Source organism: Podarcis gaigeae (assembly GCF_964106915.1).
Source record: "Podarcis gaigeae genome assembly, chromosome: 3".
NCBI lineage: Eukaryota > Metazoa > Chordata > Lepidosauria > Squamata > Lacertidae > Podarcis > Podarcis gaigeae.
Window position 1 is genome coordinate 115,310,641 of NC_139680.1, and position 25,203 is coordinate 115,335,843.

At 47.3% G+C, this 25,203-nt stretch overlaps 1 protein-coding gene across 8 annotated transcripts; it reads left to right on the top strand.

Moving 5' to 3' along the window:
• The first annotated feature begins 184 nt into the window (after window positions 1–184).
• LOC310842044 (uncharacterized protein) lies at window positions 185–24,628 on the top strand. 8 transcript variants are annotated; one of them, XM_083733916.1, is made up of 7 exons: window positions 185–204; window positions 6,754–6,895; window positions 9,772–9,901; window positions 11,456–11,497; window positions 20,604–20,645; window positions 22,841–22,888; window positions 24,518–24,628. In XM_083733916.1, exons 2-7 carry the CDS (start codon window positions 6,838–6,840, stop codon window positions 24,528–24,530), a joined length of 333 nt encoding a protein of 110 aa, XP_083590042.1. In that variant the 5' UTR covers window positions 185–204; window positions 6,754–6,837; the 3' UTR covers window positions 24,531–24,628. The 8 variants fall into 8 exon arrangements, with proteins under 8 accessions (XP_083590042.1, XP_083590039.1, XP_083590040.1 ...); XM_083733913.1 differs by lacking the exon at window positions 185–204 and adding an exon at window positions 211–348 and having other exon boundaries at window positions 6,707–6,895; XM_083733914.1 differs by lacking the exon at window positions 185–204 and adding an exon at window positions 211–348 and having other exon boundaries at window positions 6,713–6,895.
• The last annotated feature ends 575 nt before the right edge of the window (window positions 24,629–25,203 follow it).

Genomic DNA, 25,203 nt, shown 5'->3' on the forward strand with positions numbered 1-25,203 from the left:
TAATAAATATAAAAATCAGTCAAACAAACAAACATTTGACTCTGTCCCAGTAGCTCAGGAATTAAATGGGGTGGGGGTGATGAAGATGGAATGTCTTACGTGAAGACCATTCTCTCTCTCATGCTGCTCTGATGTCACAAAGTAGAATCCTGTTTCTTGGCTACCTGGATGATTTGTCATGCGGACTGAGTGTGGCCTAGCTTGGTGAGAAAATGGATTCCTCTGAATTTGTGATTTGGTTGAATCTGGTGCGCAGCCTTAACTTCTCCCCTCTCCAGTTCTTGTCAGGCAGTGAGGGGGACGAATGTTTAAAAGTACTTCTATTACTTCTCCTGGAATAAGTATGGTGTAAGTGAAAATTATATGAATTGTAGAGTTTTGTATTATTATTTTTAACGCATGCCCGTTTCCCCTCATTTTCAGCTTATTTCCAAGGTTTGCTTTCCTTTTGTGGAGTATAAGATGCACTAGTTGTTTATATCATTTATATTTACAGTGGTACCTCGGGTTAAGTACTTAATTCATTCTGGAGGTCCGTTCTTAACCTGAAACTGTTCTTAACCTGAAGCACCACTTTAGCTAATGGGGCCTCCTGCTGCTGCCATGCCACCGGAGCACAATTTCTGTTCTCATCCTGAAGCAAAGTTCTTAACCTGAGGTACTATTTCTGGGTTAGCGGAGAATGTAACCTGAAACGTATGTAACCTGAAGCATATGTAACCCGAGGTACCACTGTACTGTCCTACAAAATGTAATTAACCATTTCTCCCCTGTTGTGTTTGTTTTGTTGTTTTCAGAAGTTATGTGCAATATTAATAAAGAGTATTTTTTATTATTATTATTTTCAAAAGTACTGCCCATATTTTGACTGATAAATTAGGGTTGCCATATCTCGAAGAGCAAAAAGGAGGACAGCCCAAGCTGCTGCCAGCCTAAGCTAGTGAAAGAGGCATGCAGGTGTGTGGGGCCACTGCCACCTTGCTTGTGCACCTCTTTCCTCGGCTCAAGCCATAGCTGTCAATTTACAGATTTGAAAATAAGTGACCAGCAGCCTCAAAAATAAGGGATCAGCAGCCAAAATAAGGGATTTTCCAGGCACAGGTATGATCAACTTCTGAGCCCCTCTGAGCCAAAGACAGAAACCCCAGCCAGCAGCCAAACAAGGCCTCAAGCTGTGGTTCCCACAGCGCAGCAACCCGGCAAAGGGGATGCAGCAAGGAAAACCACCGTCACCTCTCCGCTGGGAAGCACATCATCAATTGACATCATCAATAAGGGACACGGCGCTGGGATAAGGGACTTTCCCGCCAAATAAGGGATGATTGACAGCTATGGCTCAGGCTGGCAGCAGCTGAGGTGTGCAGAGCAGCCTGCGCCCAAGCCACCCGAAAAACCTGGAGGCACAGGTTAAATCCGTGTCCAGGGCAGCTGTGTACCAGCTCCATCTGGTATGCAGGCTGAGACCCTATCTGCCTGCAGACTGCCTCGCCAGAGTGGTGCATGCTCTGGTTATCTCCCACTTGGACTACTGCAATGCGCTCTACATGGGGCTACCTTTGAAGGTGACCCGGAAACTACAACTAATCCAGAACTCAGCAGCCAGACTGGTGACTGGGAGCGGCTGCCGAGACCATATAACACCGGTCTTGAAAGACCTACATTGGCTCCCAGTACGTTTCCGAACACAATTCAAAGTGTTGGTGCTGACCTTTAAAGCCCTAAACGGCCTTGGTCCAGTATACTTGAAGGAGCGTCTCCACCCCCATCATTCTACCCGGACACTGAGGTCCAGCACCGAGGGCCTTCTGGCAGTTCCCTCACTGCGAGAAGCCAAGTTACAGGGAACCAGGCAGAGGGCCTTCTTGGTAGTGGCGCCCTCCCTGTGGAACGCCCTCCCACCAGATGTCAAAGAGAACAACAACTACCAGACTTTTAGAAGACATCTGAAGGCAGCCCTGTTTAGGGAAGCTTTTAATGTTTGATGTATCACAGTATTTTAATATTCTTTTGGATGCCGCCCAGAGTGGCTGGGGAAACCCAGCCAGATGGGTGGGGTATAAATAAATTATTATTATTATTATTATTATTATTATTATTATTATTATTATTAGATGTACAAATTCATGTGGATGGGCATGTTGCCCCTCCTCCAAAAGGAGATGTCCAGGTTTTTCTGAACATATGCCAACCCAATGACAAATGGGGTCGTTCAGGTACGTACAATAAACCACTAACTTGTTTCTTCAGGGACTTTTTTCTGCAACTAGTTGAGTTTGCTATTTGTGGAAATGATGATTCAAAGGATATTTCTGCACCACTCATTTCTATAATATGTCATGTAAATCCTTTACACCAGGCATAGCCTGTTAATCAAAGGAGATCTTACCTGGGAGAGCTAAAACCATCCATGAGAGGACAGAAAAGAGAAGCCAATAGACTTTCATTGTTATTTTTACTGAGAATTCAATCACTGCAATGACTGGGATTGCTATGGTGCTTTTAATCACAGGAACAAAATATTTATATGGCTTTCCAAAATAGTAATCCACAGACCGTTGCTTTTTAATGGTTTCAAATATGAATCAGAACTACTTGCTGTGTTCCTTATGCAGCAAAAATTATACACACTGATTTGACCCCGCCCCCATTTTTACTGCAGTTAATAAAGAAGATGTTAGTGGTCACACAAACTGCTTTGCCATTGAAATGGGGGGGGGGGAGGGTGTCCAGGGCCACACAATATCACACACACACCCATTTAAATTGCCATTATTATCAACCTCAGACTGTGGAAGCAGAGCATTGCATCACACCAAACACAAAACAACCAAACAATAAATAATAGGAGAAATAAATGTTGACATACCAATATAAATCAAGGCATCCATATTTCCTGAGCTGTTGTGGTGAAACTGCACATCAATTTCTGAAGCATGGGAAATAAAATCCCGCCAAATGACATAATCAAATCGTGGATCCTTCATCGCCTTGGAAACACACATATGCACGACACATATTTTCTCCCACAATAGGCCAAAGGTCCATATGTTCTTATGTCACAAAAACAAATGTAGATTTTCAAGGTTTCCCATTGCTGGGGCTGTTGAAATCCTAGCTGCAGCAAACATCCATATTGAAAGATTTTCAGAGAGATGAGTTTTCATGTTGTTCATCCTCATATTCTGGAATGACAGTTGTGTGAAAGCCAGACATCTTAAACTGTTGATTTTTTTGTGCATTAGGTAATTCTGAAAGACACATAGTCACCACCTGAGATGTGGAGAAGTGGGTGGTGCAGGACGAACTGAACACAATCTCAGAAGCTTAGATAGGTATGCATACAGAGAAACATAGTGTGCTTTTCTTTGATGTTGCCTGAGAAAAGAATAGGGCCTTCACTTGCACTCCTCTCTCCCCATTAAGGCTGGGTGATATCTGATTTTCAGCATCACAATATATCATCAGCTAAACATTTTGGTATATCTATATATCATGATGTCTGAAATAAGGATTAAATTATGTAGAGGCAAACATCTAGAGCTGGGCAATATCTGGTTTTCAACAGTGTGATATATCACCACCTAAACAACAATTTATCACACTGTCTGATATATCATCATATATCACATTATATCACGATATATCAGGCTGTATGAAATAAGGATGGAGCTATGTAGAGGCATTGCCTGGCTTCATGGTTTCCCCTGCATTGTGATTTTTGCACAATACACAGAGAGACACCATGATTCGTGATATATTGCCAGGTCAAAAATTATGAAACCGATATCACAACATAAACTTCAAACTGGTTTTGTATGATATGTTGATATATCATCCAGCCCTACATACCATCACTTCTTGCTACATGGATTCCAGTGCAGATGGCAACAGGAGCATTGCAGATCTACTTACTGATGAGAAAAGAAGCCTGCGGGATCAGGTCAATAGTCTAGCATTCTGTTCTCATAGTTGACAACAAGATGCATGTGCGAAACCCCCAAACAGGACCTTGGTACAACTGTACTCTCCCTTCCTGTGGTTTCCAGTGGAGGGGGTGAATAGTCAAACAGTGGTCCATGGGGGGTGCCATTTTGCTGCCCCCACATGCATCCTGCCTGTGGCAGTTCCCTCAGTTTGCTTAATGGAAGGGCTAGCCACTGAATTGGAAACTGAAAAGAGACAAAGCATGGAATAGGAATAAATGGGTAATACCCATAGTAGACAGGTACGTGGGTGGCGCTGTGGTCTAAACCACTGAGACTTTTGGGCTTGCTGATCAGAAGGTTGGTGGTTTGAGTCCCCATGATGGGGTGAGCTCCCATTGCTCAGTCCCAGCTCCTGCCAACCTAGCAGTTTGAAAGCACACCAAAAAAGTGCAAGTAGATAAGTAGGTACTGCTCTGGCAGGAAGGTAAACAGCGTTTCTATGTGCTGCTCTGGTTTTGCCAGAAGCAGCTTAGTCATGCAGGCCACATGACCCAGAAAAACTGTCTGCGGACAAACGCCAGCTCCCTCGGTCAGTAAAGCCAGATGAGCGCTGCAACCCCAGAGTCACCTGTGACTGGACTTATCTGTCAGGGGTCCTTTACCTTTACCTTTTTACCTATAGTAGATACTTGTACAAGCAAGAAGTTTGGTGTCCCAACGCTTGGTATTAGGACAGGCGCTTTTTTAACTTGATCTGGAGTTTAGGGATATAGCAGCCTTTGTGCGGGTATGCACTTTTAGGACTTGTCATTTCTTTGATGGGGGTTTGTCTGGGCACCGTAGGACATATACAGTCTTGAGCACACTGGAGGAAAAGTGAATATCAATGCGACAAATTCACCTTAAAATTATATCTGCACCACTTCACCTTAATGTTTAATTTCTTCTCTTCCTGTTCCTATACTTCCCATATTTCCTCTTCCTCATTACTTCTAGAATAATGTGCTTACATAATGCCACATCCATTAAACTCATTCTTTCAAAAGTCAGTAAACATCATGCCAATTATACTCTGCAGGAAGTATCATGTAGCTGCTCTTGCGTGATTCACATCAGACCCCTTTCCCCCTGCCACAATTCCAATTTTAGCCATTGGTTTGGGTTGATTTAATTTCACCCACTCCCCTTGTTCCTGATATAGATCTTCACTCCTCTCTTCTTCCCTGTCTAGTGGGGTGAAAGGTGCCATTTTGTGGTTCGCCCCAGGTTTCGAAATATATTGTTCCTGGGTGTGTCTAAGGTACAATGAGCTCAGGGCTCTACAGGAACAGGTTTGTTCCCTTGAGGCCTGGAAAAAATAAGAGTCAGAGAAGTTATAGCTGTGTCCCACTCCAACAACCATAGCTCCCTTGCATTCAGGAAGAGTAAGGGTATAAGGAAGCAGCACATTTCCTGAGAAGGGACTCATTCTTTGTGGGACAAACAGCTATCCTTTTGTGCCAATGATACTTTCTGTGGGTGCAGGGATCCTGGCTGTGGGTAATCCAGAACATCAATACAGACGGCAGGGTGAATTGACCGCTTGGAGCAAGCATAGTGGATATTGCCTATGGAGTGGCAGCAGTGGTCATGGTACATGTTGGCACAAATGAGTGATGGCCACCAACTTGGATGACTTTAAAAGATGATTAGAGAAACCCATGGTGGAGAGGACTATTGAAGGCTACTTGCCATAATGGCTATGCTCTGCCTCCACAGTTAGGTAAAGGTAAAGGGATCCCTGACCATTAGGTCCAGTCGTGACCTACACTGGGGTTGCGGCGCTCATCTCGCTTTACTGGCCGAGGGAGCCGGCGTACAGCTTCCAGGTCATGCGCCAGCAGACTAAGTCGCTTCTGGTGAACCAGAACAGGGCACGGAAACACCGTTTACCTTCCCGCCAGAGCGGTACCTATTTATCCACTTGCACTTTGATGTGCTTTCGAACTGCTAGGTTGGCAGGAGCAGGGACCGAGCAACGGGAGCTCACCCCATTGTGGGGATTCGAACCGCTGACTGGCAAGTCCTAGGCTCTGTGGTTTAACCCACAGCGCCACCCGAGTCCCTGCCTCCACAGTTAAGAGGCAGCAATACTTCTGAAGTATCAATTGCTAGAAACTGCAGGATAGGTCTCATGCTCAAATCCTGCTTGTGAGTTTCCCACAAGCATCTGGCTGCCCATGAACAGAGTGCTGCACTTGGCCTGGTCCAACAGGCTCTTCTTATGTTCTAAGAACATAAGCAGAACAATGCTGAATATGGTCAAGAGTCTATTTGCTTCAGCATTCTATTTCCAGAGCTAGTCATTCAAAATTTTCTGGGAAGTCCATAAGCAAGACATGGTTTCAATGTCTTCATTGCTTGAACCCTTCCCCAAGCAACCAAGCTTCAGAGGGCTACTGTGTCTGAAAACAGAGGCTCAGTTTCGGAAGCAGCTTCCATAGAGACCATATTGTCGTCTGGTTCCTTATAGCATTGCATTCAAACCCCTTCTAGGAATACTGTTCTTGCTGTTCACAGACAGGCAGATGTGCAAGGACTAGCTGAAGTTGGCAGGTAAGATTCAAAGGTGCTTAGTGTGTTTCAACAGCGATGGGGAATCTGTTCCCACCCTCCAAGATGTTGAATTCCAAATCCCATCAACATCAGCCAACATGGCCCATGGCTAGAGATGATGGACCAACTTGTCTTACAATAATCAGTTCTGCATGTATTAAAATCTCTTTCTTGTTTGGATTGAGTTTCAGTTGTTTCATCCTCATCTGATCCATTCCTGCCTCCCCCTCAGAGCTTCCATCACCAATTCACCTGGCTTCGTTGCAACAGAAAAACAGAGTCCACCCCGTTTTGCAGAACTCAAAGGAAAACAGCCATGAAGTTCTTTGGGCTTTTGTTTGCTGTTCTTTTATTGATATCTTGGGCTTCTCCAGGTAAGATATTATGGGTGTCAAGGTGTTCTAAGCAAAATGAAGCTCTGGGTCCAAAGCTAGTTAGGACTTTGAGAGTTAAAGGCAACATCTGATAGTTGCCCAAGTGAAACCCTTCTCTGTTGTAGCCCCTAAATTGTGGAATTCCCATCCAACAGAAGTGCATCTGGCATCTTCACTATACCACTTTTGGCAAATGAGGAAGATGCAACCCTTTACACCTCTTGACACCTGAGATGTGTGTTTCCAGGACCCATTCTGTTCCTATGACTGTGATGTGTTTGTAACTGGATTTCAAATTGCTTTAACTCACCTTGAAACCTACTGGTGAAGGGTGGGCTATCATCACCATCTTCATCACACAGAAGTACTGATAAAATTTGTTTCACGGTAACTATGATTAAGCTAACTTTTTACAAAATAATATAACTTAACAGATTTGTGGAAAAAATGGATTTATTTCGGTAACATTTTGGAACAGTAAGTTCAATGATGAAGCTATTGTGCTGCTTTCAACCTGCTGTAACACTGAGTATTTCTTTATTTCCTTGTGCTTCTATCTTTTACCATTTCATTGATTAACAAATAACATTTAAAATACTGTATTTTTCGCTCGATAACACGCACCCAACCATAACACCCACGTAGTTTTTAGAGGAGGAAAACAAGAAAAAAAAATATTCTACATGAAACAGTGGATGTATGATTTTTGTGGTTCATGCTGCGGCCACAGACATGTGATTTGATGGTGAGTTTGGGATAGCCCAATGCAAAAATCCTGAGGATCCATGTGGATCCATGTTTGTAACCACGTTTTTGCACCACTGCGGCCCCAGGCAACAGTGGGTGCGTGATTTTTTTGGCGCAAACTGTAGCCATGGACATGCTATGTGATCTGATGGTGAATTTGGTGTGACCCAGTGCAAAAATCCTGAGGATCCATGTGGATCTGTGCTTTGTAACCACGTTTTAAGTGGGGAGGGAAGGAAAAGCACTCAAGGGACAAGGAACACGCGTGGAGCAAGCTCTGCTTCTCTCAGTGGCTCTTCTCCCGCTGGAAACCACGGAGGAAGGAAGCATTCGCTCCGTAACATGCACAGACATTTCCCCTTACTTTCTAGGAGGAAAAAAAATGCATGTAATGGTGCGAAAACTACAGTAATAAAGGAGTTATGCAACAAGGGAAATAGAAGTCAATAGCCTATTCAAACATTCAAAAAACATGAGGGGTAGGGGAGTCAAAGCATGTAAAGTGTGTTGGGTAAGGATGTGCAAACCTTTCCATTTCATTTTGGTTTCTCATTCTTCCATAATCTTAAATTCATTTCTCCATAGTTCTGAATTCCATGAACTTCCCTGTAATATAATGTATTTTAGTGTGCAATTTTACCAATGTATGCATACATTACCATGCTATTATTATTAATAATAATAATTGAATTTATTAGTCATTTTATTTTACCCAAGTCAACCCAGGGTAAATCAAAACCAACCAACCAGCCAAACATACAAACAAACCCACAAAGAAGGATTAAAAATGGGGGGGAGGGGGTAGAGAAACACCTTAGAAACATCACACCCACTTCTAAAAGGCCACAGGTAGTTAAATGCCATAGACCTGGTTAACAGAGGAAAGTTTTTGTCTGGCATGTAAAGATATATAATGATGGCACCAGCCAAGCCTCCCTGGGGAGAGCATTCCATGAATGGGAAGCCACCACAGAAAATGCCATTCTTGTGTTGCCATGCTCCAGACTTCTCATGGAGGAAGCTCACGAAGAAGGGCCTAAGAGGGTTATCAGATGGTCTGGGTAGGTTCATATGAGAGAGACAGTCCTTGAGGTATTGTGGTCCTGAGCCATTTAAGCACTTTGAATTGGGCCTGGAAATCAATTTGCAGGCAGTGCTGTTGGGTCAGATTTGGAGTAACATGCTCAAACCATTTTGTCCCAGTGTGCAACCTGGCCACTGAATTCTGCACCAGATGATGCTCCAGAACCATCTCCAGAGGCAGTTCCATGTGTAACGTGTTGCAGTAAAGAGGTTACCAGAGCATAGACAACAGTAGTTAGGCTATCCCTGCCCAGATGGGGCACAGCTGAGCCACCAACTGAAGCTAATAGAAGGCATTCTAGAAGTATCCCCAAGCTGCCTACCCGCTCCTTCAAAGGAAGTGTAACCCCATCAAAAGCAAGCAATCTCCCACTAACAGTTCCTCAGTCTGATCTGGATTGAGCTTTGCAGTTCATTGGCATCCATTACCAAGGCTGGTTGAAAACCACACCACATATTTAAGAGAAGTATGACTCTTGAAGGATGGCTTTTTTTTGTTTCTGCATTGTTTCAGAAACTGCAGCTTAGGTAGTTTCACAATTTTCTCCCCCGATTCTCAATGGCTGCTGCTGCTGCTGCTGATGATTTTATACCCTGTCCACCTGGCTGGATTGCCCTATCTCCATCCAATGAACCTGCATAGCTCCACCTCTGACCCTCCTGTCTTGAGCAGGAATGTCTGAAGAGGGGGTCTGCATGTGTTAAGCTGAAGCCACTCAGAAACCTTCCTGCAATTTGAAACTGCGCAATTGAGATTCACATCCAAAGGGAGGTCTCCTAGTGCACCCAGCAGAACACACAGATAGCCCCACTTCAGACCTTGCACCCATCACATAAAGGTCTGAGTTTTTATCAGCCACCACAGATTGTAGCGTCACTCATCTTTCAATACATGCAAACACACACACACACACACACACACACACACACACATTTAATCCAATGCCTGAATAATAGGGTCAGATGCTCATGAAGAAGTTAGTTCTCAATCTATTGTATGCTAGCCATAAAGGTTGACTCTTCCCTTTCTTCCTCTCATTTTGCAGTGGTCTCTAAAGTTTATGGTTCCCATGACTGCATAAGCATTAATAAGGGTAAATGTTTTCGATGGGACAAGTGCTTACCCTTTTATGACATGCTTGGAAAATGTGACAGTTTGAAGATATGCTGTAAAAGGTGAGATAGGATGCCTCAGGGTCATCTACAATTCTATGGCTCCATAAGATCCTGAGCGTCCTATGCCCCACCCTCAGGACTGGCCAATGTAGCTGCAGCCAGCTCTCATCCCACACTACCACCTGAATTAGATGGTGGAGGAGGGGGGCAACTTCCAGTCCCTGCAGCTGCTGCAGCAGCCATGTCCTAGCAGATCTGCAGAATGCTCAGGTGGAGGGCATTCAACCAGCTGAAAGTAACAGCAGCACCCCCATCCGCTGCGCCCTGAAATTCACATTGACATCACTATCGCCTGCAGCCACCCTGCCAGCTCCCCAACACTATCACAGAACCAGCAGTTAGGTGATGGTTATGTCCTGCCTGAAGCACTTGACTTTGTGGTTTCTGTTGGCTACATGAGCTGACAATCCTGCCAGCATCTGAGGGAGGGGCTGAACAGGGCAGAGGTCTTGGGCATGCCAGTGGAGGCACACTTGCTCTCCCCATTGCCATCAGGCCCTGGCAGGGAGGATGGGTATCCCCAACAGGAACAGCAACTGTGCCTGACCACCCAGCCCTGCCACTTCTCACAGGAGAGTGACGTCCCACATCCCTCTGCTGCAACTAGCACCAGAGATTGGAGGGCTTGGGATGGTGAGCATTGTTCCACAAGGGCAGAGGACAATGGCTATGCATGTTTCCTGGCTGGCACAGCCCTGGCTGCTTCTGATGGGGCTGCCTTCTGCTTGGTGGTTGGCATTCTCTTCTCAGCTGGCCACCACTGCTGCTCTCAATACGGGGTCTGCCGGAGAGGAGCTGCAGAAAGGGAGAAGAAAGGGAGTGGAGGTGGACAGAACATGGAATGTAGCCCTGTTGTTGTTGTTGTTTAGTCGTTTAGTCGTGTCTGACTCTTCATGACCCCATGGACCAGAGCACGCCAGGCACTCCTGTCTTCCACGGCCTCCCGCAGTTTGGTCAAACTCATGCTGGTAGCTTTGAGAACACTGTCCAACCATCTCATCCTCTGTCATCCCCTTCTCCTTGTGCCCTCCATCTTTCCCAATATCAGGGTCTTTTCCAGGGAGTCTTCTCTTCTCATGAGGTGGTCCTATGCCCCACCAATGCTAAGCCTCCCTCTTCAGCTGGTTGAGGTGAAGAGGTACTAGAGGGATCAGAACAGGCTGGGTAGATATTACCCAAGCAGCTTCCTTAAGGAGCAGGACACGGTACTTTTCTTAGCAGAGTGTCACCTATAATCACACCCAAGGACACATTATCTGGATCCCCTGGCGTTAGGACTTAGTAATGACTCCCCTTTAAGTAAAACTCTTTCTGTTGGTGGGTACAGATTATAATGCATCACACAGAATTGCCATATTTGTTAAAAAGGTTACGGAGAAGTGAAAGCCATTGACTGCACCTGAAGATTCCACAGGTGAAAATGAAATCATTGGCTGCTTTCATGGGGGAATGTTTATAAACAGGCTTTTTGTGATAATGTATTTTGCACGCATGAATTTGTGTATGTGTTTGGCCTGGTTGGCTAAAAGGCAATCAACTATTTTCCCATTTCAGGAAGGAAGAACACATCAATTCTCATTCTGATGGGACCACCAGGTGAGACTGTGCCCAGTTACTAAGTATTGGGTCATGCCGACTGTAATGGTTGTGAGGGGTTACTTGTGCGTAACCTTACTTCAGTTCAGTTAGTTTGCTTGCCCCAACCATGCTTAGGGTCGGAGCTCGCCCTCTGTGACCTGTTAGTCACTTGCAGAATCCGAGAGTGAGCGTCTCTTGAACCTCTTCCAGCATAAAAGCTGTTTGACCCCGAGTCTCCTCCTATGTTCTCTGCGCGGAACGCGTCTGCGCAAGTAAGGGGAAGGCAGGGGTGTCCCAGCGCTCTCACCACTAGTTTCGGGGGAAGGGTCTCGGAGCCCTGTCACCAATTCCTCCATCTCCCTCTCTTCTTTATGGGTGTTACGCTGAAATCCTTCCCCCCTGCTCGTCCCCTCTCCGGCATCGCTGGGTAGCCCTACCTCCGTTTCTTGCTCTGATGGCACTTCCCTGACATCCACCTCCTCCCCAGGACCCCCTTCACCCCCGGCCTGACCCTGTGAACTTGTCCCCTTCTTCAGCCGACGATGCCAGGAACCCCCGAAAGGAGCTGCTGTCGTTGTCCATGGACTCAAACCCCGCTTCCCACCTGCTCCAATTTCTCACGGGCGGGACTTCCCAATCTGACTCCTCCTCTCCTGACGATTCTCCTCCTTCCTTCTGGGAAGCCGGAAAACCCACGAAATCCTCCTCCTCCTCATCAGTGGTGGCAAATTGCTCCTCCCAGAATCTCTCAAGGGGTTTGCGCTTCCTCGGATACCTGTTGTGGAACTCTTCCACCAGATATCCATCATCTATTTCCCCTGCAGGCACCCACGTGTTTTCTGACTCGGGTTCCCCCTCCCAAGCCACTAGGTACTCCACCTGCCGCCCTCGCCAGCACGAATCCAGGATCTCCATTACCTCGTGGTGGCGTTCCCTGTCTTCCATTAGCGGGTGGGTGAGCCCTTCCCCTCCTGCCTCCCGCACCCTCCGCTCCCCTCTGTATGGTGAGAGTAGCGACCTATGAAATACCGGGTGGATCTTCATGCTGTCTGGCAACTTGAGCCGGAACGCCACTGGGTTCACTTGGTGGGTCACCTCAAATGGTCCCAGCCGTTTTGGCCTCAGTTTCTTACACCCGCCCTTGAAGGGTAAGCCTTTTGTGGATAACCACACCCGGTCCCCCACCCTAATGGTCTCCCCTTCTCGGCGACGTTTGTCTGCTTGTCTCTTGTACACTTCCTTGGCCCTATCCAGGTTCATCTTAAGCTGCTGCTGCAGAGCTTCCATTTCTTCCACAAACTGCTCTGCGGCGGGCACGCTCCACCCTTCCTCCCCTCTCCCAAGAAAGGCCCTGGGGTGCAACCCATAATTAGCCATGAACGAGCTCATCCCCGTGGACACATGCTCAGTGTTGTTATACGCAAACTCCGCTAGTGCTAGCTTCTCTACCCAATCGTTCTGTCTCTCATTGACGTAGCAGCGTAGATATTGCTGTAAAATGCTGTTTGCCCTCTCTGCTTGCCTGTTGGTCTCCGGGTGTTTCGCCGTCGAGAATCCCACTTCCACCTGCAATAAGCTCATGAGTTTCCTCCAGAACCTCGAGGTAAATTGTTTCCCCCGGTCGGAGATAACCCTCGAAGGAGCCCCATGCAACCTGAAGATGTGATCCACAAGCAACCGGGCGGTTTCCTCGGCCGTTACTGCATGTGAGCACGCTATAAAATGGCACATTTTGGTTAGCAGATCTACTACTACCATGACTGCTGTCTTCCCTCTAGATTTGGGTAAATCTGTCATGAAATCGATCGACACCTCCCCCCATGGTCTTCCCGGTGTGGGTAAGGGCTCCAGTAACCCCACCGGGGCCGCCCTCTCTCCCTTGGCCCGTTGGCAGCGGTCACACCCCCGTACATACTCTCATACATCTTCCCTCACCCTTGGCCACCAGAATTGCCTCGTAACCAGTAACATGGTTTTGTGTTGCCCAAAGTGCCCCGCTGTTGGGTTGTCATGAAGCTGTCTGAGAACCCTTTCTCGCAGGGCTTCCCCGGGCACATACATTGCTCCCCTGTAATGCAGCAGTCCTTCCCGCTCCTCAAAGCCTCCCTGATCTCCCCCAGTTCCCCTGAGTTCCCTGATTCTGGTTTGGGCGAATTCGCCCTGGCAAATCAGCTCGGTTAGTTCTCGTTTCCCAACCAACGCTCCCCCGCAAACTCATCGTTCCTCAGGGAACACGTGTCGAGCTTCCAGCGGTCCTTCTCCTTCCGTATACTCGGGCTTCCGTGAAAGCGCGTCTGCCCTCACCTTCTCTTCCCCCGGCACGTACTTGATCTCAAAGTTGAACTTGGAGAACTCCTGTGCCCATCAAATCTGTCTCTGGTTGAGCACTCGAGCTGTTCTCCAATATTCCAGGTTCTTATGATCCGTGCAAACCTGAATCTTGTGCTGTGCCCCTATTAGGAGATGTCTCCACTGTCGAAACGCTGCATAAATAGCTAACAGTTCGCGATCATACACCGTGTAGTTATGCTCCGATTTGTTCAGTTTCCGTGAGAAGAAGGCGCATGGCCTCCAGGTGTGTTGGCTCCATCCCGGCTGTAGCAACACTGCTCCAATAGCTCTGTCTGATGCGTCGGTCTCCAGCCTCATCGGCTTCTGCAGATCCACGTGCAGGAGCTGTTCCTCCGAGGCGAACGCCTTCTTTAGTTTTTCGAAGGACCTTTGGGCACTTTCCGTCCAGACGAACTTCTTCTTGCTACTGAGACAATCCGTGATGGGTGCGGTCAAGTGGGCGAAGTTCTTGATGAACTTCCGGTAGAAGTTGCTGAACCCGAGGAACCTCTGCACATCCTTCCGGGTCTTAAGGGCCTTCCATTCCAGCACTGCCTGCACCTTGCCAGGGTCCATGGCAAGTCCTTTGTCCGACAACTTGTATCCCAGGAATTCCACCTCACTGGCATGAAATTGGCACTTTTCCAGCTTGACCCACAATTGGTGCTCTTGTAGCCTCTTCAGCACTTCCCTGACATCCCGGACATGCTGCTTTACATTGTCCGAATAGATCAGTACGTCGTCCAGAAATGCTACACAGTTTTTGTACAGCAGGGGTCCCAGCACATGGCGCATGGAGTTTTGAAAACAGGCTGAGCCCGATTGTAATCCAAATGGCATGACTAGGTACTCAAAGGCCCCTAGGGGGGTGAACATGGTGGTTTTCCATTCGTCCTCCTTCCTTATTCTAATCAGATTGTATGCTCCCCGGAGGTCCAGCTTGGTGAAGATCTTGCCCTTCCTCACCCTAGTCAGAATATCATCAATTCGGGGCATTGGGAAGGTCACGGGTTCCGATACCAGGTTTAATTTTCGAAAGTCCACTACCAGCCTCGGCTGATCCGTGTTTTTCTTGTCCACAAAAAACACAGGGCTGCCCCCCACTGCCTTAGATTCCCTTATGAACCCCCTCTTAAGGTTTTTGTCAATAAAGTCTCACAACTCCTGCATCTCTCTGTCCGACATGGCATACAGCTTACCCACCGGTAGCTGCGCCCCAGGGAGCAGGTTGATTTGGCAGTCGAAGGGCCTATGTGGCGGCAGCTTGTCCGCTTCCCTCTCGCTGAAGATTTCCTGTAAATCCGAGTACTGTGGCGGCACATCCGCTCTCTGCTTCAGTGTAGTTGCTGCCACTCTGGCCAACCTCACCCTGGGTTTCACCCCCCCCAGACAGTGTTCCAAACAGTGTGCTGACCCGAAGGTGACTGTCCGTTGGTGCCAGGCCACCTCTGGATCATGTAGCAGTAGCCAGCTCATGCCCAGTATTATCGGGGGTCCCGCCAGTGTGGCCACATGAAAGGCAATGATCTCTGTGTGCCTGGATGCACTCATTCTCATAGGTGGGGTTTGATGTGTCACTTCCCCTCCCAGCAGTTCCCTGCCATCTATCGTGGTCACTTGGAGCAGGAAATCAAGTGGCAGCAGGTGGATCTGGTGCTCCAATGCAAACTCCTTACTAAAAAAATTACAGGAGCTGCCTGAGTCCAGCATTGCTTTCACCTTGACTGGGTGTCCATTTGGGAGTTCTAGCACCACCTCTATCACTATAGAAACCTTGGGTGGGTCCAGTTGGGGCACTTCTGTTATCTGTTCGCTTGGCTGCTGCGCCCCCCTGTGGGCAGTCAAGCGCTGGTGTTTCCCTGCACCTTTTCCTGTGCCCCCTCCTCCTCGCTTCCAGTGGCTCCCACCATCCCTTGCCAAGCCTTTCTTTGAGGACATACCCTGGCAAAGTGTCCTGGCCGTTGGCAGAGGAAACACTTCTTGGTGCTTTTCCCAGCCTTTTCCTCCCTTTTGCCTCCTTGGTTGGCGCCAGAAACCTCGCCCGCCCGCGCTCCATCGATTTCCATTGGCACTACGTCATCGGCAGGCAGCTTAGGCATCTCTGGAATGCGGTAGTCAGAGTGGCGCTCTCCCCTCCCCTCCCGCCTTTCCAAAGCGCGCGCTTCTTGGCGAGCGCCTATCGCCAATGCTGCTTTTGTCAGCTGATCCATAGTCTCCGGGCGGGGCGCGCGGGAGAGCTCATCTTTAACGGTTGGGGATAACCCCTCCTCAAACAGCATCCATATGGGAGGGCTATCTAGATCCCATTCGAGCCGGTGTATTAGCATCGCAAAGCGGGACCAGTAGTCTCTCATGGAAAGTTCCCCCTGCTTGCATCTCAGCAGCTCCCTTTGGTTCACGCTCTCCCCCAATTGGCTAGAATACATTGCGTCCATTGCCTGAAGAAACTTCCGAACGTCCTTCATGGCGGGTTTCTGTGAGGCCATTAGGGGTCTAACCCATTCCCTCGCGCTGCCCTCAAGGTGCCCCACGATATACGCCACCTGCGCTGCCTCATCAGCAAAGTCATCATGCTGCAGCTGCAAGGCGTACTCTATTTCTGTTCGGAATCCATTATATTTCTGGGGCTCCCCCCCAAAAATTTGTGTACTAGTCCTGGCACCTTCTTTGCCACTGGGGTGGGTCTAACCTGCGTGTCCTGGGTGCGCCTCTCGTCCAGCCACGCCATCAGCAGTGCTACATGCCGTTCCAGCTCCTGGTTCCTCTTTAGTAGGTCCTTCGCCCCTGCAGCTGGCTCCACTGCCCCGGCGCCTCCAGTCTGGCCTCCAGTTTCCACTGTGCCTCCAGTTTCCACTGCCCCTCCAGTTTCCACTGCTTGTGCACAAGTAACAGCAGTGACTCTCGGATTGCTGTAATGGTTGTGAGGGGTTACTTGTGCGTAACCTTACTTCAGTTCAGTTAGTTTGCTTGCCCCAACCATACTTAGGGTCGGAGCTCGCCCTCCATGACCTGTTAGTCACTTGCAGAATCCGAGAGTGGGCGTCTCTTGAACCTCTTCCAGCATAAAAGCTGTTTGACCCCGAGTCTCCTCCTATGTTCTCTGCGTGGAACGCGTCTGCGCAAGTAAGGGGAAGGCAGGGGCGTCCCAGCGCTCTCACCACTAGTTTCGGGGGAAGGGTCTCAGAGCCCTGTCACCAATTCCTCCATCTCCCTCTCTTCTCTATGGGTGTTACGCTGAAATCCTTCCCCCCTGCTCGTCCCCTCTCCGGCATCGCTGGGTAGCCCTGCCTCCGTTTCTTGCTCTGATGGCACTTCCCTGACACCGACTGATTTCTATTGTGACTTTTGCATTAGACCACCCTCCTTGCCTGTTCAGTTTATGCCAGGTTCCCAAGGCACATGGTTTAGGAGCCAGAATAAGCCCCCTTTCCCGCCTTTCTCAACCCCACATCAAAGTGGCTCCTCTCCCAACCTCTTTGTGCAGCAACAGCTAAGAGTGTGCGCAGAGGTGGGAGCATACACCTCTGTGTAATGCAGCCTCTACCGCTGCGTGAACCCTCTGGCAACTAACCTAGCCTTGTACTGTGGTTCTCCAGATTCTGTGGGTTTAAGGCGATAAACCCACCTGCTACTCACAGCCTGTTTGCTAGCTGGCAACGTGAGGGAGAACACATCTAGAGACTCCATTGAGCTCATCTCCTTCTGCATTGCCTCATGCCATTTGCTGGCTTCTTCCTGAGGCAACTTCTCAAAGTTTCAGGTTCACACCTAGCCACACCAACCCACACACTTGTGGCTTCAAACTTGTCAGGTGGCTTACCCTTAGTGGTTCTAGCTGATCTCAGTGTAAACTCTGGTACCCCCTCTGACCCACTAGGGCCAACCAGACCATCCCCAGTGTTAGAGAGCTCCCCCTCTGACCTGCTGCATCTTTTGAACCTCACAGCTGGACCTGTGGGCGAGGACGGCTCACTCTTTGGCTCAGACTTGACAGTGGACTGTGGAGGGGTTCTAGGCCACCCCCTTGGAGGGGTTTTGGGCCGCTATTGCTCTGGACTCTGTTCCTCAGCAACAGGTTCAGTTCCCTCCTCTTCCTCCTCATCTGAGTCAAGAAACTGTTCTGAAAGAACATCTGGGTTACCATGTATGCGTGTCCACCCACTTTGCTCACAAAATTCAGCACTGCTGCTCACTAGCAGCCGGGACTGATTGCCATCAGGATATGTGAACCACCATGCTTTGGACCCAGGTTCATATCCCACAAAGATCATCTTCCTGGACCTTGGTCCACCCTTTCTGCACTTGGCCTTTGGGATGAGGACACAAGCCTCACAGCCAAAAACACTTAAGAAATGCACTTTGGGCTTCTTACCGTGCAGCAGAAAATAGGGCGTGTCCCCTACAGCTGAATTAAACACGTGATTCTTCATAAAAGCCGCAGATTTCCAACATTCAGCCCAAAAGCGTTGTGGGAGTCCTGCATCAAACAGCATGGCAGCCACGGCCTCTTGTAGTGTTCTGTTCTTGCGTTCAGCAACACCATTCTGTTGAGGACTGTGTGGTGCTGTCAGCCTGTAACTGATTCCCTTCTGGCAGAGGAAACTCTGCAGTGCAGACCCAGTAAACTCTGCCCCTCTATCGCTCTGAAAGCTAACCAATTTGGCAGAAAATTGCAACTACCACTGTGATCCAATCCTTAATCAATGCAGTGGCTTCCCCTTTGTGTCTTATCGAAAAACCCCAAGAGTTCCTGGAAAAATCATCCAAGAGAAGCAAAATATATTTAGACCCAGCCAGAGATGCTACTGACATAGGCCCACACAAATCTGCATGGACCAGCTCAAAAGGCTTGCTTGTCTCTCTGCTCGACCTGGGATATGAGCATGTTTTCACTTTGGATTGCTTACAGGCTCTGCAATCCAGAAACGTATCACATCCCTTTAATTTCCACCCCTCTACACACTCTGGGGCCTTCTTGACATAGGACCAACTCGTATGAACGAGTCTGTGGTGCCATAGATGGGAACAGCCATCATGTGGTGGGATGTTTGCGCACTGCACCTGTGTTACCTCAGGGGGGTCATCACCAGCAATAGGCATCTCAACCACGAAAAGCCTATTCTTGCACTCAACACTGAAAAGCTGCTTCCCATCCCTGGAAGAAGAACACATGTTATTTGCAAACTGAACACAGAAACCACCAGCTACTAGAGTAGACATGGATAAAAGGCAGTTGGCTATTTCTGGAACCACAAAAGCCTGAACATCATGATCTAGGAACGAACAATAAAGGGTCCCAGACTGAGTCAGTGGCCTTCTGCTTCCATCTGCCAGTGACACATATCTTCCACTTTGCACAGTCTTGCAGTTCCAAAGAAGTCCAGCTGAGGGCACTAAAGTGTTCATGGCTCCAGTGTCAACAACAAAGGAGAGACTGGCTTCCTGTTTGGGTTTCACAACAGCCATAAAAGCTGCTAGATGAAACAATGTTGTTGACTCCTTGCGCTCAACCCAGTTGGAACTTTTGGCATTCTTCCCATGCTTTGCAGAGGTCTTAATCTGGTTGCTCTGGGAGACGGCCTTGGGCCCTTCCTGCTGCGCCTCTGCAGGACAGTCTCTCATGAGATGGCCAGTACTTCCACACTGAAAACATCTTTTGGAGACAAAGGCTTTTACAGAGCTCTCACAGCTTCTCCCTGCACCCCCACTCCTGGGTGCAGTTTCCAGAGGAACAGCCTGCGACTGCTTTCCTCTCAGCTCTCTGCCTCTGTTCCTGTCCATCACAAAGATGTGTTGAAGCATAAAAACAGCTTCCATAAACATGGCTTTCATCCCCCACTGGGCTCACGGCCCCCTCTCAGTCTTTGGCTCCCACTGTGGCTACACACGCCTTCTGCAGTGCCTGCCAAGTGACCCGGGCCTCCTTGATCTCCTCAAGGTTTGGAAACAGCCAAGCGTCCACGCTTGTTCTCAGCATGCTCAGAACACGCTGATCCCTTTCCAGAGCTGCAGCCACTTCTGCCTCAGAAACTGTCTCACTAGCCTGAGGTGGTGGGGTTTGCATGCAATTCCAGAGCTGTTCTCCCAACAGCCAGTACTTCATCCTTACGGACCACTCCTCCCAATTGGGACCAGTCAGCCTTTCAAAAGGCAAGGTGAAAGCCTCTGGAGCCTGAGCCATCTTTCCCGGGGCTATAGCTTACTCACGCTTCTGCTGGCTGGTGCTCAGATGCTTCCTTCAGCTCCGCTTCACCAGCAAAATCTTGACTGCCTCAGCGTCTGGCAGGACTTCAAAGCTGTACTTGGACGTAACATTCCTTTCTCACACGTAGCAGCAAAATGAACGGCCCATAACCTGTGAACTTTACTGCCTGTCCGGCACATTTCCGCGGTGCAATAAATCTGCTTCCAGGCAGCTGCAGAGCTGAGCAGCGGTTGCTTCCGTATGAGAAGAAGGAAAAAAGGGTCCACTCACTGTTCTTTCTTAACAGCGTTTATTTACAGCAAGCAAAACAACAAACAGTTCCATCGGAACTCGGACACATGCTGTGTGTGTGTGTCTCTCTCTCCACCAAAATCGAAAGTGCTTTTTACACAGACACAGACAAAGAACAATGCAGCTTCCACTTCCTGGGAAGCTCCTCCCCAGATGTAGGACATTCAGGAGGTTTAATTTAACCACCACACTCCACAGTGTATAAACAGGGTTTTTGTGATAATGTATTCTGCATACATGAATTTGTGTGTGTTCGGCCTGGTTGGCTAAAAGGCAATCAACTGTTTCCCATTTCAGGAAGAAAGAACATGTCAAATCTCATTCTGATGGGGCCACCAGGTGAGACTGTGCCCAATTGCTAAGTATTGGGCCATGGCGACTGATTTCTATTGTGACTTTTGCATTAGACTACCCTCTTTGCCTGTTCAGTTTATGCCAGGTTCCCAGGGCACATGGTTTAGGAGCCAAAATAAGCCCCCTTTCCCTCCTTTCTCACCCCCACCATGCCCTTGGAATGCCCATTTTCACGGTTTACACTGACATAAGATCCAGCTTTGCTGGCTGAGACACTGCAGGGTTATGGAAGATACTGCAATGTGTCTTTGGCAGATCTGTGGATGGGGACTAGTTGGGAACCCCCCAACAAAACCAGAGATCTGCTGGACCTTCTCAGCCCTGTGGATCTCCCTTCAGGAATACTGAGTGAGATAACAAAACTGCTGTGTTCCAAAAACAACACAACCATGAGTCCAAGGATGATCCAATTGAACACAAATGTCAAAATTTGTTGTCAAAGAAATCTATAAAACAGGGGTCAGCAAACTTTTTCAGCAGGGGGCTGGTCCACTGTCCCTCAGACCTTGTGGGGGGGCCGGACTATATTTTGGAGGGAAAAAACCCACACGAACGAATTTCTATGCCCAACAAATAACCCAGAGCTGCATTTTAAATAAAAGCACACATTCTGCTCATGTCAAAACACCAGGCAGACCCCACAAATCACCCAGAGATTCATTTTAAATAAAAGGACACGTTCTACTTATGTAAAAACATGCTGATTCCCAGACTGTTCATGGGTCGGATTGAGAAGGCGACTGGGCTGGATCCAGCCCCCACACCTTAGTTTGCCTACCCATGCTATAAAACATGGGATGAGAACATGCAATCTGAGAACCAAAAGTAAATATTAAAAGTTATATCATGAGATGAAAGGAGTTGCCTTATCCTTTGATCCGAAGCCCAACAACTATTTCTCTCTTCCTTTTTTGTACCCATTAAGTCACATCTACCTGAGAGCCAGCCTCCTTCCTTAGTCCCCTCCTTGGCCACCACAAAGAATGACCTTTGACACTATATAACACCTGTGCTCAGGGATCTGCACTTTTTGCCGATTTGCTACTGGACCAAGTTCAAGGTGTTACTATTAGCATATAAAGTCCTTAACAACTTGGGACCAGTTTACCTACAAAGTTAGGTACTACTAAGTTGTCTTGTAATACCTGCATTCTGTATTTGTAAGAACTTGATTGGTTAGTTCCTACCCCTTGGAACTCCCTGCCTATTGAAGCAGGTGTCTTCATTGTACACTTTTTGGCACCTGTTAAAACATTCCAAGGGATGCAGGTGGTTCTGTGGGTTAAACCACAGAGCCTAGGGCTTGCTGATCAGAAGGTTGGCAGTTTGAATCCCCATGATGGGATGAGCTCCCATTACTTGGTCCCTGCTCCTGCCAACCTAGCAGTTCAAAATCACGTCAAAGTGCAAGTAGATAAATAGGTACCGCTCTGCCAGGAAGGTAAATGGTGTTTCCATGCGCTGCTCTGGTTCGCCAGAAGCGGCTTAGTCATGCTGGCCACATGACCCGGAAGCTGTACGCCAGCTCCCTCAGCCAATAAAGCGAGCGCCACAACCCCAGAGTCGTCTGTGACTGGACTTAATGGTCAGGGGTCCCTTTACCTTTACCTTTTTAAAACATTCCAGTTTAGACTAACCAACCCAGATGCTTAAAAAGTTGAGATGATTTTAATATGTTTAATATGCGTTAGTATTTTAACTTTTGTATGTTTTACAGAAGGGTTGTGATTTCCCCTCTTTGAGGGTTTTTTTTTACAATTGACCAATATATAAATTTAACGAAATAAATAAAAAACAAAATATTTTTTTTCATGGCTGATGATTTTCTTGGCTTCTATTCACCTTGTGTCCGCTAGCAGCAAGGTTCATTGTTTTGGCCCCTTGAAAACTGAGTTCATTACCTTCTGAGATAAGTTGTGTTCCAAGCACCTGCTCTTTCAGAGACGTGCAGGTCTTTTTCATTTACCCAAGCCTTTTTCTGAACGAAATCTTTAACCACTGTGCATTGATCATCATCTAGTGTCATGATGTTATATTAACAGTATGGGTTTTCGTTTGTTTGTTTTCTGTAGAAAGTTCTGATATTTTCTAATCTAAACATTTTAAAATAGTAAATGAGAATGACAATAATAAGCAACCATTCCATTTCTGCCTATATTCCCCTATTTGTTTTTTTGCAGAAAACACACTGTTTCCGTCAGAATTGAGCACAGCAGCTCTCATCACACGTGAGTAGGTGTGGGGAAGGAATCTGGCAAGCTGTGACTCCACGTTAGCATGCCTGATTCAATGTACCCAGACCAGAACTGGGATTTTTTCTGGGATCTGAACATGGCCCTGTTCCCACTCTCTTGTGGATCCCCAATATGAGGTGTCCTAAGTGATGCCTGAGGTGCTGTGGTCTAAATAATAATAATAATAATAATAATAATAATAATAATAATAATAATAATAATAATAATATGTTATTTATACCCCACCCATCTGGCTGGGCTTCCCCAGAGACTCTGGGTGGCTTCCAACAAAATATTAAAATACAGTAATGCACCAAACATTAAAAGCTTCCCTAAACAGGACTTCAGATGTCTTCTAAAAGTCTGGTAGTTGTTGTTCTTTTTGACATCTGGGTGGGCGGGCGCCACTACCGAGAAGGCCCTCTGCCTGGTTCCCTGTAACTTGGCTTCTCGCAGTGAGAGAACTGCCAGAAGGCCCTTGGCACTGGACCTCAGTGTCCAGGTAGAATGATGGAGGTGGAGTCACTCCTTCAGTGGTCTAAACCACTGAGCCTCTTGGGCTTGCCAATCAGAAGGTTGGCAGTTTGAATCCCCATGATGGGGGGAGCTCCCATTGCTCGGTCCCAGCTCCTGCCAACCTAGCAGTTCGAAAGCATGCCAGTGCAAGTAGATAAATAGGTACTGCTGTGGCAGGAAGGTAAACGGCATTTCCATTTGGTGCTCTAGTTTCAGTGTTCTGTTGCTCCAGAAGCAGCTTAGTCATGCTGGCCACATGTCCCGGAAAAACTGTCTGTGGACCAACACCAGCTCCCTCCGCCTGTCAAGCGAGATGAGTGCTGGAACCCCAGAGTCCTCTGCAACTGGACTTAACTGTCAAGGGTCCTTTACCTTTACCTTTTAAGGGATGCCTGAGTCCTTTCTTTTTAAAATAATCTCTTCATAGCAGCCAGCTAGTGAGCAGAGCTCTGTTGATGCACAATTTGAAACAGATGAAGCCAGTCCCACAGAAAGTGACACATCTTTCTGAAGCTCTGCTTGGAAGTTTTATATGTCACACATGCATTTTATGCACTGCTTTTTTCTAAAACAATAGTTTAGGGGGTACTCTCATTTTCCTACTCATATTGAATGAGGCCAAACTTAAATTAACAAAATGTTTAGGGGTCTGCGTACCCCTGAGTCCCCCCAGAAAAAACCTACTGATTTTATGTACCGGTATTTCATTTAAAATTCTCCTTATCAAGATCTGCCACTCCCAAGTGGACTTGCTACTAGGGACAGATGGATCTGTCGATTTCGGTCTTCTCAGTTTCTCTTAAAAAACAAAATCAAAATTACATTCATTACTCCATTTTTCTGCAGAATTTTGCCATAACAAATTCCCATGAATATTCACCAACGTTTTAGGGCAAATTTCTCCGGAAAAAGACGTTTTTGTTTACAGTTTTGACTGATATGCACATTTTTGCAAGCCATTTCCCTTGATGTAATGATCTATGCCCAGATTTTTGAGGAGCTATATGGATTTGCCCTTAAAAATCCACAGAGAAATAGGATAAAATGAACTTTAGTCCCATACTTATGTGGATCTCAATATCATTTCTCCCTTATTTCTTTTTACAGGGGTGGATTGTAAGCAAAGCTCAGATTCATATCAAGAACGAAATAATCAAAGAGTCCTGGTTCACCTTCCTGATTTTTTTCTTTGTTCAAAATAAATTGTAGTTATAAAAAGATCCATGTTGTCTTATTTTATGGCAAGGAAATAACCCCAGTTGTTGAGTTGCTCATGAATGGAAAGAGACAAAATCATATGGTGTTTTTGCTGGGGTTGATAAGAGAATAGATGCAGGGAGACAGGTCTGGGGTAGATATGTAATATCTAAAGGTTTGTCACATGGAAGATGGAGCAAGCTTGCCCTCTCCTGCTCCAGAGGCTAGGAGTCGAACCAATGGATTCAAGTTACAAAGAAAAGAGATTCTAGCAAAACATCAGGAAGAACGTTCTGATGATGATGATGATGATACCTTTATTGTCATTGTACAACCTGTGTACAATGAAATGAAATGAGCCCTACTCCCCACCCAAACACTCAATCTCTTATCAAACAACACACCATCTCACAAGTCAATTTCGCTATGTTATTTTCCATTCAACAGCCTAACAGCCCACGGATAGAAGCTATTTTTTAGCCTGTTGGTACGGTTGATTATATTTCTATATCTCCTACCTGAGGGTAGAAGATTAAAGAGGTGATGATCGGGGTGTAAGTCATCTCTGAGAATTTTTCTCGCTCTCCTAAGGCAAC